Source organism: Talpa occidentalis, unplaced genomic scaffold (assembly GCF_014898055.3).
Source record: "Talpa occidentalis isolate TD23 unplaced genomic scaffold, MPIMG_talOcc4v2.1 talOcc4.15, whole genome shotgun sequence".
NCBI lineage: Eukaryota > Metazoa > Chordata > Mammalia > Eulipotyphla > Talpidae > Talpa > Talpa occidentalis.
The window spans coordinates 83,389,718-83,405,464 of NW_023601543.1; the positions used below are offsets into that span (position 1 = coordinate 83,389,718).

Here is a 15,747-nt window from a genome sequence, read left to right on the forward strand (position 1 = left end):
CCACCGCCTGCACTCCTGCTCCCGTATCGTAACTTCCTCTCACTGCAAGTTAGCGGAGCTGTTTCTGTTGCCTGCCAGCAGACATGGAACCGTGTGGTTTGACTCAAGAAGGGGATCCCTGGCCCTACCACCTACCACGCTGCTGGAACTGCCCTCCCACTCCTGGGTGCCAGGCTTCCCAGAGTGGTAGAGGTGAGCAGCTACCCCACATGGAGGGCGGCACCTGCAGCGCCTGACTCCCTGCGTGGGCCGAGGGGCAGTCTTCTTACTGGTCAGAGACCAGCCGAAGGGGACACCGGACAAGTCAACACTGCTGGGGTGAACTGGGAGAGAATGAAAGGTCTGAGGCCTTGGATTCTTCGAGTCTTGGGGTGACTAAGTCGGAACGTTCTGGGTGCCCTGAAAGAAGGGGAGAAATGGAGCGGAGGGAGCAGGAGATGCAGAAGCCTGTGTCTATGTGTGTGGCTGCCGCCAGGGGGCACTGCTAGGAGCCTGGCAGAGCACCAGAGCTGAAGGTCCTGGAGGAAAGGGTCTCGTTCAGCAGGATACAGCGACACGCAGGTTGGACTCAGGAGGAAAAAGATCTTCCAAAGGACCCGTGACAGAGATGGGGGTTGGAGCGGGAGTAGAAACTTCTATCACTGTCTAGAGAGACCTACAGATGGGGGAAAGGAGAGGCTTCTAGAATCCTGAGCAGCAGGAATACTGCCTCAGGCCTCAGCCCCTGGGCTGCTGAACCAGCCCTCATGCCTCTGGCGCCATTAAGCCCCAGCAGCCAGCTGATGTCCCTGGTCCAGTGGTCTCGTGGATGTCTGGTCAGGGGACATGTGGAGGGGAGAGTCACTGGTGGCTGGATTATACCCGAGTCCGTAACTTCAGTCTTCCCCGCTGGGTACTGAGTGGAGAATTCACCACGTGTCCCAAGGTGTTGGGCACCAAGTCAGATAGATGAAGTTCACTGGAAAGAGGGTCAATACTGTTACATTATAAAGTTTTTTTTTTTTTGAAGTGTAACACACTTAGCAAAGCCAGCGCACAGACCCTCAGTGATCTCAGTGATTCTCACCAAGGGAACATCTCATCCAAAAAGCATCAGGAGGTTGATGGGGAACTGTCCTGGAACTTTCTGGTGCGGGATCTCAAAACAATATATTTTCATCCTCAGGGAATACACCCGGGATTCATTACCACATAGAGCTGTTCTTAAATTCAGAAGAAAAGAGAAGTAGAAAAGGCCGCGTTGGACTGTTTCTGAGTCCTGCCACTTGCATAGTTTAGCTTTAGGTAGTTCTCTGATGCCTTAAATTCAACAACTTAAGCTAATTCGCATTGCAGTTATGAGGCCTAGTAAAGCAGTCATCTGTTCTCGTAATAGGAAGCAATTTTAAGGACTTTTAAGAATATGAAAGTAGAGAAGAGAATAAAAGCCACATTTTCAGCAAAGCAAAAAAATCATACTCATCATTAAACATAGAATCAACGACACATTTTCTTACTTAGAAAAACTTAAACCATGGCACAAGGTGATTATTTGGATATTATTATTACCAAGAATTTAAATGGGCAAGTGTGGCTGTAACAAATCAGGCTAAGCCACTAGGGTAAAAAGTATATCTGTGATGTCAGTTTCCCAGAAGTGCCACAGGAGTCAAATAGTTGCGTATTTTTTTCCTCCTTTTTTGGTATCTAAAAATGCATACCGCAGTTCATCAACTCATGTAGACAAATCAAATCAAACACGCTGGGGGAAGAAGCTGAACTGGCATTTTGTTTTTGTTTTTTGCATGTCCACATTCTATAAATTCAGACACGAGTGAGGAGACACAAATGGTATATTTAAAGCAAATACCGGTGCATCTTCTACGAGAAAAGGCATCTTGCAATATTCGTTAGTACAATTTTTCATTCTGTACTTCTAAAATGGGGGCGTCTATGATGCAATATCAAAAAAAAAAAAAGAAAACAACAACAGAGAACCAACATAAAAAGCCAAATATAAAGATACAAAAGGCAATAGTAACATTTAACCATCCACAGATAACAGACCGTCGGGACACCAGCCTGAAAGCAGCAAGACGCCGTCCACAGCGATTTCTCCAGCTTTGCCCTTGCTGCGTTCTGCTTCAAAAATGATCTGATGATGGAGAAAGAATACAAAATCGATTTCAAAATATTCACAATGATGATAAAGTTAAACTTTTTGATAGCGATTACAGAGGACTGAACTCATGTCCCTACTGCACGGGAACAGGCTTTGAGGCTGGAAATGTATTTTCCAGATGCCAGTAGCTGCACGGAGTGAGTTATGTTCAGAGAAAAGAGGGTGACAGCAGCACCTAAAAGAATCTGGAAAGCTCTGGGAAGCTGAGAAGGGAAAGGCTGCAGAGGAATAAGTAGGTGTGTCAGTACCAGGCCAACACTCGGACCGGGAAGGAATGGCTTTCGTTAACTGTGGCCCGATGTATACTTTTATCTGTAGTCATGTCTTCGGGTGGATTTTATCATTTCTGCTTAATTTTTATTTATGTATTTTTTACATTGTTGTTCACTTTTGTACACTGTTTGATTTCTCCTTTCAGGTGTAGTCCCCATAAAATCATTACCGCCAAGACACCCGTGCTCCACACCATCGTCCCTTGTGCTCCTCCCTCCCTGCTTTGGTCTCTCCCCCTCGCACTCCCCTCCTGAATGGCTCTGATTTATAGTTGGCCTGTTAGTTTTGTCTTTTTTTCCCCCTGATCCCTTGTATGGTTTCTCTTTGTTCCTCCTATAAGTGAAACAATCGGATGTATTTTAAATAAGACGTCAGGCTTGGATTTAAGTGTGACAAATAAATGAAGGGTGTTGAAGTTAACAACTGACACTTGGGACCAGACTTCCTGTCTGACGCCTAGTCCCAAGAAACAGGATTTTATTTATGTTAACTAATACCTGACTTCACAAGCAAAGTATAAACGGATTCCCAATTCACACATCGACCCATTGTTCTTCTTATCACCATTGGATGATCTCAGCTTTTCATGCATCTCCTTCTAGCTTTCACCCTTTTCCATTCCCATCTCAGCCAAACTTTGCACAAAGGGCGGGGGCTCTGCTCCCTTTCCTCCTGTCTCTCTAGAGAGAGCTCTCCTCCCATCCCCTCCAAAGGAAAAATGCTCACACAGGCCACTTCCTGATCAAGCTTGATAGTCTCTTTGACATTTTTACCCTCTTTGCTTTGCCTCCGTGTTTCATTCCCTTGACGAACTACCTCTTAAACCTCTGTTCCCTCTTCCTTCATTAAACCCTCTGTGCAGTAAAGGGTTAACTCGGCAGGTCTGGGTTCTCCAAACCCTGCACATCCCAAAACAAAATTTGGCCCTTGACTGGTTCTTGGGAGATCACCTCCAAGTCCTTGGCATATGCTACTTGATAAGAGTGTCCCTCTGGTCAAGCCAGAGAGTTTATGCTAACATAGGAGTTCGGGTGGGGCCTCGGGTCACGTGGTATCAGCCTGGCCTCTGCACAGGCTGGAGATTGAGGAACTAAGGAGAGCCTCATGGATACGCCATGTGGACAGACTGACCCCCGATAAAACCCCTGAACCCCAAGGCTTACATGAGCGTCCCTGGCAGGGAGCATACTGCAAGTGCCATGACGAGTGCCTGCTGGGAGATGTGCCTGTGCGGGAAGACGGAAGCTGGCGCCCAGTCGCTCCTGCCCGCGGCCTCGCGCACCCTTCCCTCTGCCGACTTTCATCTTACCCCTTCCAGGGCAATAAACTGTAGCCGTAACCACACCAGCTTTCCTGAGCTCTGCGAGCCTGTCTGGGGTATCCCAGAACCTGAGGGTGGTCTTGGGGACCCCAGCCAGCAGTTCCTCTCAGTTCAGTTTTAAAAACATGAAAGATGACCTTCTAGCTTCCACGCTCCGCGAGAAGCGCTGGGCGTAGAAGGAATGAAGAAAATGTTTACCACTTAAGGGCTTTAGGACCTGGTTTGGGAGGAGGTTGGTGAGAGGAGTCGGAAACGCACAGACCATCTGCACAGCTCGTGGCCTGCGTGTGCCAGGCCAGGATTATCCGGCCCTGCGGCGACTAGCGGCTCTGGCTAACGGCCGCGCCCACTTTGCACAGTCCCCACTCTGTGCGAGGAGGGAAAGCGCCTCACTCATTCACGCGGGGCTACGTGCCTCCGGAAGCGTTCTGTTTTCTCTGTTAAATCATTACAAACGAACGTACATGCCTCGCTTCGTCCCTTTCCCACTTACACTCGTGGTCGCGTGGGCCCCTTGAGAGAACTGCACTGTGCCCGTCCTCCAGCTTGCGTCCTCGCTCCTGCTCTCCCACGCCGGCGCGCTGTCGTTGCCGTTCACAAACACGCGAAGTTTCCCTACTTTGTCTCCCGCCAGGCGGTAATCGAAGAGCAAACAGAAGTAGCTTCGGGGCTGCAGGCCGTGGAGCAGAAGGCTTAATCGGCCGATGTCCTTCCTATGCCCCACCACGGCGGGGACAGCCATGTAGTAGCCGACAGCTGCCAGGGAAGGAAAAGGCAATGTAAATGAGGCCATTGTACAGGGTTGGATGACAGAGAATAAGCAGCTACAGAAAGTGAATGCTAGTCTCTGACAGGGAAAGCTGAAGTCCTTTTCATTTTGAACATAGGAACAAAAATGTCGCACTAAAATGGACTTTAGGGGTCACAGAGCTGAAATTCCTTGTTGTATAGAGAAGGAAACTGAGGGCCGGAGAGACTGAGGAATGTGTCCACATTCACAAGGCTTGGTCGTAGCAGATACGGGGCGAGACTAATTAAATGGTCCTTCAGCACTATGGTAGCTTGCAGCTGATGGAGAACTTGCATTCCATTTGGTTATCTGAATGATATGTGTGATGGCCACTCTGTAGCCAGGGCCACTGGTGGTGTTTAATCCACAACATACCTGAATTTGTATTGATGGTTTCATGGAGCTTCCCAGAATGTGTATAACATGTCACCCCAAGTTCGGAAAGAAGGTAAGAGGAACACATCTATTTCTAAGCATCTATCTTTGCAGTAGCTTTAACAGTATATATTTTTAAGTAAATTAGTTTATGGCTTTAATGGCATCTTTTAACCAGTGGTGGCAGACCTGTGTGCATCTCTAACCTGGTTTTGGCTTTGATGAACTTGAACAAAAACTCTTGAAGATTGGGGTCTGAAGAGCTGCTAAGAAAGAAATCCTCCAACAACGGAAGGGAAAGTTCAGCCCAGGTGTTGAGAATGTTGATTTGGCACGCTGTGGTTTTGATGGGTTGAGGGGTGACTCTTACTAAAACTTCAGGTTTAGGCTGAGGTTGTATTTCCTTTCCAGATTTATCTTCCCATCAAAACCAAAACCCAAAACCAACTACAGAGCATCATAGCTGGTGAGCTGGGGACAGGAACACCCTCTCCTGCCTTTTCCTCAATGCTCTTAACCCTTACAGGAATTCCAGCATCCCTCTCTCGGCAGCAGGAGAGTGAAGAGTCAAGCGTTGCTCAAGATGGGGATGCGCAGGTCTAAGAAATGCTTCATTAGGTGGTTTTGTGCTTGTGTGAACATCACAGAGTGTGATCATACAAATCTAGGGGGTATTGCCTACCACACACCTAGGCTGGATGGCACCGCCTGTTAAGCAGTGCATGACTGTATAGAAGTTTGCTGGAATATCCTTTGTGGGGAGAGGTTGGTGGGAGAGGAATGAAGTAGGAGAAAATATGTCAAACCAAGTTAGTCATCCATCAAAGCAGACTTCAGAAGATCTAAAAGTTTTCAAAGGTGACAAACCACCCTGATCTCACAAGTGACAGGGACAGTAGCCGTCCTGTCATTGGAGAGCCTGCTTTGCCCGCGCCATCATGCAGAACACGAAACAGTGAAATCTAAATACCATTATCTCGATCAGCAGGATTCCAGTCAAAATCATCTTCTGTATCTTGTTTCCAGTCACAGGCCCCATGGTCAAAGCTACAGTCGACGGAGATATTTAAGTCTGCTCAGAAAAAGGGGTACATTTCATAACATAAAGAGCATTAGAAGAACATTTGGAACTGTGGAAGGCACTACCATGTTTTTGGTTGCATGGAGTACAGATCATGACAACTGAAATTGCCCTTAAGGTGAGTGGCAAACCAGAGACCCTGCTTCAATTTAAATCTGTGCAGGCATTCTAGAAAATTCTGTTCTGATATTTTTTAGAAAGAAATAATGGGCAAGATCCCATGAACAAAGCAAAACAGAGAATGTAGGCAATTTTTGTAAAATTCAGGCCAGAAAATAAAATCTTTCCTACCCAAATAAATTAGAGACTGCTAGAACTTTGTAGATGATCTGTGGAATACTAAGTTTCATGTGGTCCATGGCTTGCCAAGATTGGTTTGGCATATATTAATAAAAACAAAACTTTTTTTCTTTATCTTGTGATTTCAAGATTACAGTTCTAAAGTTGCCACCATTGAGTTGGATCAAATGAATGGACACACAGCCAGTTATTAAATTGTTACTAGGTTGTTTATGATTGAAAGACTGCCTTTAGATATGTCAGGGAAATATCATAGCTGTATCAGCTGGTTTGAACCATTGTCTCTGGTTACTTTTATGTAGATCAGGGATCAGCAAACTAATATCCTGGCCTACTGCTTGTTTTTGTAAATAAAGTTTTATTGAAACCCAGTACACCCATTCATTTACATACTGTTTATGGCTGCTTTTGAGCTACAATAACAGAACTAGTAGTTGCAACAGAGATTGTAGTGCTCACCAAGCCTAACATTATTATTTGGCCCTTAATGGAAAAAGCTTTTTAACCGCTGAGGTAGATAACAGAAAATTCCACTGGGAAAGAGGAGGCGTTATGAGATGCTTCTGATTTGTAACTAATGTTAGCCTCTGGCTTTGACTTTGGGATTTTGACTGTTTATGCTAAGGAATAAATAAAGAACTGGCAAGGGAAGGAATCCAGGTTCTCTCCAGTTCCCCAATGGGTGCAGCTGGATGGAGGGTGGGTTGCCACAGTGATGCCCTTCCCTGCAAGTATGCATGCCAGAAGTGCCAGGGAATAAACACCCACTAGCAGCTCTCCATCAATGTTAGGAGGCAGTTGGTGTATAAATACCCAGCTCCCTTGCAGCTCCAGCTGAACCATTCTGGGCCACGTGCCACGTGCTCGCCACTGGCTCCCAGAGTTTCCAGTGGGGTGGAGCTCCAGTTGCCCACAGTGGACATGGCTTTGGCCATGCTCTCACTCTTCACTGCTTCCTTCTCTTTCCTATCTCGCTTTCCCACTGCCAACCACTGAGTCCTAGGATCACATGATACATAGAGCACCTGCACACCTATTCTTGCCTCCGGGTCTGTTTCTGAGGAACCCAGCCTGGAACAGCACCTTCTCTCTAGGGCACGGGTGGGAGTGGTGGAGAGAAGAAAAGAGCCTCACTGTCATCACTGGAATTCAACAGGTAAGGACCTGCTGTTTTCATACCGAAACTGTGTCATGATATGATCATTTTCTCTAGGTTGCTTATGAGCAAAGCAGTGATTTATGAACAATCATCTCATCCTGTGGAGGCAGGAAAATAACATGGGACACTGTAAAAGAGCACAGACTTGGGAGAAAGCGTCATTACCTTTGCGTTCCAGTTTGGAAGTTACAGCTTTTTTTTGGACCAGAACCAGATCGAATTCACCTGCTTCATTCACCTTAGGGACTGATAAAGAATACTCGATCAGTTAAGAAAAATCCCAAGGGGCCTCCCCGGTGGCACAGCGGTTGAGCGCTGGGTCGCGAAGCTGCCCGCAGCCTCGGCAGCGCCGGTTCGATCCCCGGCTGCTCCCCAGCCACCGGAGGAGGGTCCCACATGGCGCACGGACCTCTCCTGCCGCCCGCTGCTCCCCTCAGCAGTGTACTTCGGTCCTTCTGCCTGCTCTGCTCCCTGCTCTGGCTCTGGTGAATTCTCTCACCCTCCTGTGCTTCTGACTGTACCCAGTGCTTGTATAAATAAATAAATAAATAAATAAATAAATAAATAAATAAATAAATAAATAAATAAATCTTTTTAAAAAGAAAAGAAAAGAAAAATCCCAAGCCCCACACGCTAAGAAGGTATGAATGGGGCCTCCCTGGTGGTGCAAGGGGTTAAGACTCAGCACTAGAAAGCTATCCGCAGCCTCTGCAGCACGAGTTCCATCCCCAGCGAGGGAGCTACCCACATGGCACATCAGACCTCTCCTGACTCACCTGCTGCTCCCCTCAGCAGTGTATTTCGGTCAATCTGCCTGTTCTGTTCCCCACTCTGTCTCTGGTGAATCCTCTCACCAGCAGCATCTCTGGCCCACACCCCAGCTCTTGTATGCATAAATAAATAAAATAAATCTTTAAAAAAGAAGGTATGAATGAATAGAATATGGGGGTTCATTAAGCTTTCTACTTACAGAATATATTAGATAACTAGTTCTAGTTTCTCCATCTAGAATCTTCTTTCAAAGGTTCCCCAGGTGACTTAAGCACTGACACTAACGCGACCCTTCTCACAGGGCTTTGAAAATACTTTCACTGTCTGTTAAGGGAGCTACTGCGATTGGTGTGCTAGCTCTTGACTTAATGGACATGTGCCTACTTTTCATTTGATTAAGTTCAACTGCCAAAGGGCCAAGAATAGAGGAGGCAAATATAGAGGCAGCAACAGCTGCCCAGAGAATAAAATGGGAAGGCCCAGCGGGGACCCAGGGAGTTACCATGGCAACCACGCTGGAGGGGCTAACACTTCCCACAGCATCCAGGTCAAAGGGCATCTACCCAGTTCATGCACACAACTTCAGGCCCCCTATGGAATGTTCGTCCTCACAATGGTCTATTTTGGCTTTTGAAATCCTAAGCACACGGCTGTGACGTCCCCTTTCGGTCCGTCAGCCCGTACAAACAGCACTTCCATGAAGTAGACAAGGAGAGCGGCTCTCTGATTTGGGGGTAGGTGGCAGGGAGAGCTGGGCAGCCAGACAATGGAAAGAGGGGCCCCACGCAGAGGAGACCCCTAGGTAAGGGGAGAGGACTTCCACTCCTCCATTCCCACAGCAGCAAACTTGGTTTGGGATCTGGGCAAGACGCTCCTTTCCAGGCCTGACGGGGACCCTGCTCCTTAGGACTTCAAGCCAAATTCATTCCACCGAAGGTGTGCCATGTCTTTCCTCTTTCACTTCCCCGGAGAGACCACACGTCACCTTCCGTGACCTGCGGAGACCACCAGGTGATACTCACAGAACACGTCTCCTCGAAGCCGCCGCTCCTGCTCCGCGTGGCTCTTCAGGGCCTTCTCGTCTCTCTTCTCTTCCTCAAGCCCCTCTTGCTTTCTCTCTGTGCTCCCTTGCTTTCCCCCCGGAGGTTTCCCATCTCTGGAAATGCTTGCTCCAGAGTCGAAAGGCGGGGACTCTGTGATGACGTTTTTAATTTTCCCCTTCTTTTTCATGCTGTTTTTGTGAGCAAGCAACTTCTTGATCCTGTCCTTGATGGTACCAGGCGCTCTGAAGACTTTCTTCACCGAATCTTCGGGGATAACTAAAACAAACAGAAACAGGAGTGAGGCCTGCTCGCGGAAAGGAGCGCTTTTAAGTGTTCAAGCATAGCCAGTGCAGGTTTCCAATTTTAGTATATGTGCTGCCGAAGCAAACACAGCAAGTGCAGGTTTCCAGAGGCTGCCGTGCCACCACTGGATATTTAGGAAGAATGATACTTGTAGCTGTTTTAAGCAGTTCGGACGCTGCCTGCATCTCGCCCTCTCGCTGCCTTTGTTAGAGGCCACGCTGTGTTTTGCTTCCCACACCACTTGAGGCCAATACCAGCTCTGACTCCCAAGTCAGGCTACAGATCCCCAAGGCGTGGCTTTCCCAGGCTCCTCTCCTATTTCTGCTTTCACACTGGTATGCCCCCAACCGCTGAAGCCAGGCAGCCGGGGAGAGCTGTCCGAATTTGATGTTCCAAGATCACAGCTCTTGTATTGGTGTGAATCATGTAAATGGTCAACAGTGGACCATTTGTGGCCTGCAGAGATGGTGACTGGCTCAATGTGTACACACCTGATTTCCTTCCCTGGTCTCTCCCTCCGCTCAATTTCTTCACCTCAGTCAACTGTCGAAAATGAGATGATTTTATTTGTTGGACATTTATAGAGAAGCTGTTATACTTGCTGTTTTACATTCATTTACCATTTCTCATCTCTAAGCTAAATAATTTTTTAAAATGTACCTCTAGGTTGATTCCTCACATACCACCCCTCCCAGGGTGAACCAATGACTCTTGGGGGGAAAATGTTCATTGGAGAAGGGTCCAAGCAATACAAAAAGGGTCATTTGGGGCCTCCCTGGTGGCACAAGGGGTTGGGCACAGCACTATGAAGCTATCCGCAGCCTCTGCCGCACAAGTTTGAGGGAGACACTCACATGGCGGGGCAGACCTCTCCTGTCTCACCCACTGCTCCCCTCAGCAGTGTATTTCGGTCAGTCTGCCTGTTTCTGTCCCCCACTCTGTCTCTGGTGGATCCTCTCACCCATGCACCTCTGGCCTGTACCCTGGTTCTTGTATGCATAAATAAATCTTTTTTTTAAAAAAGTGTCATTTGCTTGTTGGTGACATGCCCAGGGTCGCTCAGCTCCCAGGACAGAGCAGCCTGGGCGGGCAAAGTGCATGAATGGACTTGTTTCCACTCCGATCTCCATGACAGCTTTCTTCGTCATTAGGGCAAAGCTTTCTTTCCATGAAACTGGTTCAAATTCCTAGAGCTCTGGAATCCAAAGATGCACACCCCTTTCCTGGACAATAGCCGACTGGTGTGAACCTATTCGTTTGAATCATACACAGTGATGTCTACCCATGTGACCGCAAATAAATAAAGTCTAAAGTCTACCTAAAAAGATTTACCGTCTCATTGTGCCTTGTCAAAGCATTTTCTAGAGTCAGCCATATTAAATGTCTGAGCTACACACACGCACACACACACACAAGAACAGCCAACTGATGTAAAAAAGTAAGCAAAAAATTTAAAACACACTGATCTTTAAAATCAAATATATTGTCCTATTATAAAATACCTAGGCATGTGCTAGTCTAAGGCTAAGCAAGAAAGGGTCTGATTAACACCGGAAACAACAAATCACTCAATTCTACTACAAGGATATAGTTTGGAGGGAAATGAAGTTAAGGGAGTAGATACCAATTTTGGTGATGAAAAAGAATGCTATAAAACGAAATTGGATCCGGATTTTATTAGAATATTTTTCTTGGCAATGTTTTTATCTCTCCTTCTGCTCAGTTTCTCCTCCATCATTTGGCTGACCCAGTCTGTACCAAAGCAGTAGAAAAATAAACAAGACGTCCACTGCATTTTGAATAATCAAAAGGAGAAAGAAGAATGCTTTGAAAATATCCGGGCTCTTAATTGCGGCATTGCTGTTACTTGGAATCAAGTAAGGTTGTCATCTCAAAAAAGCTACATTTCCCTTTCCAACAAAATATTCCAGTTGTTTATCACTGTGACAGCCTGTGGTTATAGGTCCAAATCCCACTGTCCTAGTACAATCATCACTCACTGTCCTGACCTTCCGATGGCCTGTTTCAGCTCCTTTGCCAGAGGTTACAGGTTCCGTTTTGCTTGTTAATGTTCAGATCACATATAGACCTTCCTCTGCAGGCCGCCCTGTGTAATTCTGTCCTGGGAATCTTTTCCCAGGACCCAACATGAAAAATGAACAGGAAATGCCCCTCCCCTGGAAATTTCCTTTATGCAATCAGTAACATAAAACTAAGGGCCTTTAATAAATAATGAGGTGAGGGTTTCAGGCAAACTAGGCAAACCTAAACATCTGCGCTCAGTTTCTGCCTTGGAGTTTCAGTTTTTCCTGTTGAAAAAAATCAAAACATCACAACTTTATGAGGTCAACAATTTTAGTCTCTTAGTATGTAAGGTAAGCTGGAGCAAAGATTTAAAAAGCTATGCATGTGCCTGATGGTGAATGGATAAATTTGGCTTTATCGAGCTAGATATTGCTATTTCCAATGTGACATAATAGGTGATTGCTTCTCTCTCTCTCTCTCTAAGATTTTATTTATTTTTTGCGTAGAAAGCTGGAGTGTCTTAGAACTCTTGATTACTGCATCATCTTCTTGATAATATAAAAATGCAGGAGGAAGTAGCAGCTGGGTCTTTGGCATGTTTGGGGATGTCAGACATAAAAGTAGGGAAATTCCAGAGTTTTCAGTCTTCTGTAGATGATGTTGACTACTTCTCTTGGGAGAGATTTGTCTAAGTATCCACTTTGTCAAAAACTTTTGTCTGCCTGAAAATCTTAACTTTGCTTAGAGAAATCACTGTGATGTGAGAACACTGACCCCAGGGGGGACAAGAAGTCCACGTTCATCCACCCATGTTCAGTTCACCAGACAATTTCTCACCATCCGGCAGGAGAAACACGCCTCCCGTCTGGGCTTCCCTCTGGGCTTCCGACACAGTCTCAAGAGGATGAAATGTTTGCAGCATGGGACCCGGGAAACAGGAAGGGCCAGGAAGGGAGAAACGCTGAGGCGGGAGAATTTGTCAGGGAGGGCCCAGGAGAGGTCTCCTCCCAGGAGTCCCCAGAGGACATGGCCACGCCTGTCCTGGGTTTAAGCACGCAGGCCTGAGGCCCAGTTCTCTGGGGTTAACTCCTAGTTCCCACATCTAGTTGTATGTCCTTGAACTGATAGTCAACGTCTCTTTAGCTCAGTCTACCCATTTATAAGATGGGGAGAAGTGGGCTTTTACGAGGTTTAAATGAGTGAATATATGTCCGTGACTAAGATATTCCAGCTGTGTTTGCTATATTTGTAGAATTCATGGTCAGAATGTTTAAAAAAATCATTTACTAAGTTAAAAAAAATAATTTCTATGCCATAACTCCAAACTTCTGTTTATGTTATAATTGAAAGGGGGGAAAAAAAAAACAAACAAACCTGGAATGATCTGGTTCTACCAAAATCTATGTTCTCGAATGTTCTCTATATAAATTGAATTAAATCAGAGGCATATTTCTAAAGACAAAGAGAGTTGCTTTTCGATGGGAACAGTTGTTGAATTTTGGTAAAAGGAGTATTACTCCTACTACAAGTGCCTGATTTATGAGTGTTTAATATATTCTGGGCTGGAGCTAAGCCCTTTATTTGGACACCTACTGATTACAGATGAATTATTTCATGCAATGGTCAAAACAGTATTAAGGGTCAGACACTACTGTCTTCTATTTTGTAGATACATAGACTGAGGCACAGAAGGTTTAAAACATTTGTTCTCAGTCCACCTCAGTAGGCAGCTAAGGGGCCAAGAATCAAGCTAAGGTAATTCGATTCTAGAAGCCATGCTCCTGGTAACTCAATGACAGTGTCCTTTCTGGAACTGACCATCCATGGCCAAGTTGGGTAGTATCTAGTTTCGATGTTCTTAAAATGAGGTATAGCTGCCATCAAATTAAGACCAAATTATTCCATGGTATATTATTAATACTGACATATATTAAAGAGTGAAAAATAGATGCACATCTACATTTAGGGGGCTTCTTCCTCAGGGTGCAGGTGGTGGGTAAGGGTTATTACTCATACCTCTTTGGTACTGCACTATTATGTCTGAACTTTTGCAAACTAATGAGGTCATAATAAAAGCTGCTATATCAATGCTCTACATTATATAATTGTGATGCATGTGCATACACATGTATGTATAAGTGATATAACATGTTATAACGCTGATGCTAATTAGAGGGGATTCTCTCTTTAAAAAAAGATGTCGCCTTCTTTTGGACAATGTGGTTCCAGGGGATTTGAGGGACCAGGAAGATGACCCCAGGTTAATTCTGGGAGGTTCTTCCCAAACTTCAATTCTCACACCTAGGGTCAAAGGTACATGGGGGTATGAAACTGAAACTGTTTTTGCATGCACTGTACCTTTACCTTTTACAGAATTTCAGTCAAGAGTAGCTGGCCTGACTGACATGATACTGACAACCACCACACAGCCAGCTTTACTGAGCATCTACTAAGCATCCATGAGAGCTCAGCTTTCTCCTTGTATCGTCTCATTAAAATCTCATAATGAAGGGCCTCCCTGATGGCCTAGGGGCTAAGTCTCAGTGCTATCACCCCTAGGGCCTGAGTTCACTCCCTGGCCAGGGAGCTGTCCCACATATGATGCAGCAGACCCCTCCTGTCTCTTCTGCTGCTACCCTCAGCAGTGTATTTCAGTGGATCTGCCTCTTCTGCTCCCCACTCTGTCTCTGGTGAATCCTCTCACCCCTGCACCTCTGACCTACACCCCAGTTCTTCTATGCAAAAATAAAAAAAAATGAAAATAATAAAAAAATAAATCTCCCAGTGAACCTATTAGAGAGGTGCTTGTCCTTTTTTTTTTTAATTTTATTTTTATATTCCCCATACAATTGCAACCCCCTTATTTTGACCCCAATCCCTCCTTTCCCTCCATAGTGTGAGAGGTGCTTGTCTTAATGTGGGGTTCCCCCAAGTAGAACCTGACACAAGGATGTGGGTACAGGTGATTTAGTTGGGAGGTGATCCCAGGAGGCAGTGTGAGGGAGGGAAGCAGTGAGACAGGAAGGAGAAAAGCTGAAGAATGGAGCCTCCGTGGGTAACACACGTGCATTCTGGGAAATGTGCAGATTCACGTGGCTGAAAAGCTTTGTGGTCCCAAACCACTGGCCCATGATGACCGCTGCAGTGCGCCCTGACCTGACCACCCCTCATACATTCGCTCAGTGTCTTTGTTCCCTTAAATCTTATTTTCAGTATGTTGCGACCAGAAAAATATCTAGAACCTGTGCTGCTCTTCAAAGATTTGTGCCCACAGCTTCAGTGGGTATTGGAGATGTGATCCAATTAGCAGGGAAGATAGGCTGTGGCAGAGTTAAAAGTTCAAACACTGCACGCATGGGTGCATGCGTGTGTACACACACACACACACACGGAGGGAGGGAGAAATGTGAAGGGAGGAAGGAGGCATGGAGAAAATGCTTTCTTGGGAATAGGTAAGACGCCATCACCAAAGGCTACTCACCGGAACACCGAAGTCCATTGCCTTTAAACCCCTGCTTGCACTTGCACTTGAAGGCCCTAGGGTATTGAGGCAGTTGGCATGGAAGCTGCATGTGTGGGTATTCGCAGCACATTCGTTTATATCTAGAAGTATGAACATTTCCGTGAACAACTTTGTGGCAATGGGGATTGCTGAAATCCCCCCTTGCACTGGAGCAATTCAGGCACAAGTGCTCACCACCACCCTCCAGCGCGTGGCTGAGAACCGAGAGGCACCCTGAACTCCTGGCGCCTGGGCCCACAGCCAGGGCTTTGCCGATGCCTGGAACCTGAGAACGCAGAGGGTGTCTGCAGCTCACCCCCACGATCCCAGCAACGTCATCTCCTGCTGCTCAGTGCTACCGAAATCTGCCAGTTGTCGGGTGCTGTTCTTAACTTTTTCATCTGATTCAGGACTCAATCACTATGAGAAAGGAAATTCTAGACATGGGAGAGCTTGGATCTCCTGCACAGGACAAGCTGGGCGAGGAATCAGTGATGCCACCTGAGTTTACAGTCATCGTGTGCCGAGGCTGCCAGGAGCAAGGGTCAGGCCGGTCTGAGCTTGTCTGCTGGATTTCCACTAGGAAAGTTTGCCGAATTCGCCCCAAGTGAGGCTCATTAGCCCTTTCCTCCACCCCCTGTCC

At 46.3% G+C, this 15,747-nt stretch overlaps 1 protein-coding gene across 1 annotated transcript in view; it reads right to left on the bottom strand.

The window, feature by feature from the left end:
* Positions 1–1,567: 1,567 nt before the first annotated feature.
* The window catches only part of EGFL6 (EGF like domain multiple 6), a 43,341-nt gene continuing 29,161 nt past the window's right edge, over positions 1,568–15,747 (bottom strand). The window contains 7 exon segments of the mRNA XM_037513134.1: positions 1,568–2,134; positions 4,249–4,511; positions 5,891–5,992; positions 7,626–7,706; positions 9,254–9,550; positions 15,084–15,137; positions 15,140–15,205. Coding sequence (XP_037369031.1) covers positions 2,024–2,134; positions 4,249–4,511; positions 5,891–5,992; positions 7,626–7,706; positions 9,254–9,550; positions 15,084–15,137; positions 15,140–15,205 — 974 coding nt within the window. The 3' untranslated portion in view covers positions 1,568–2,023.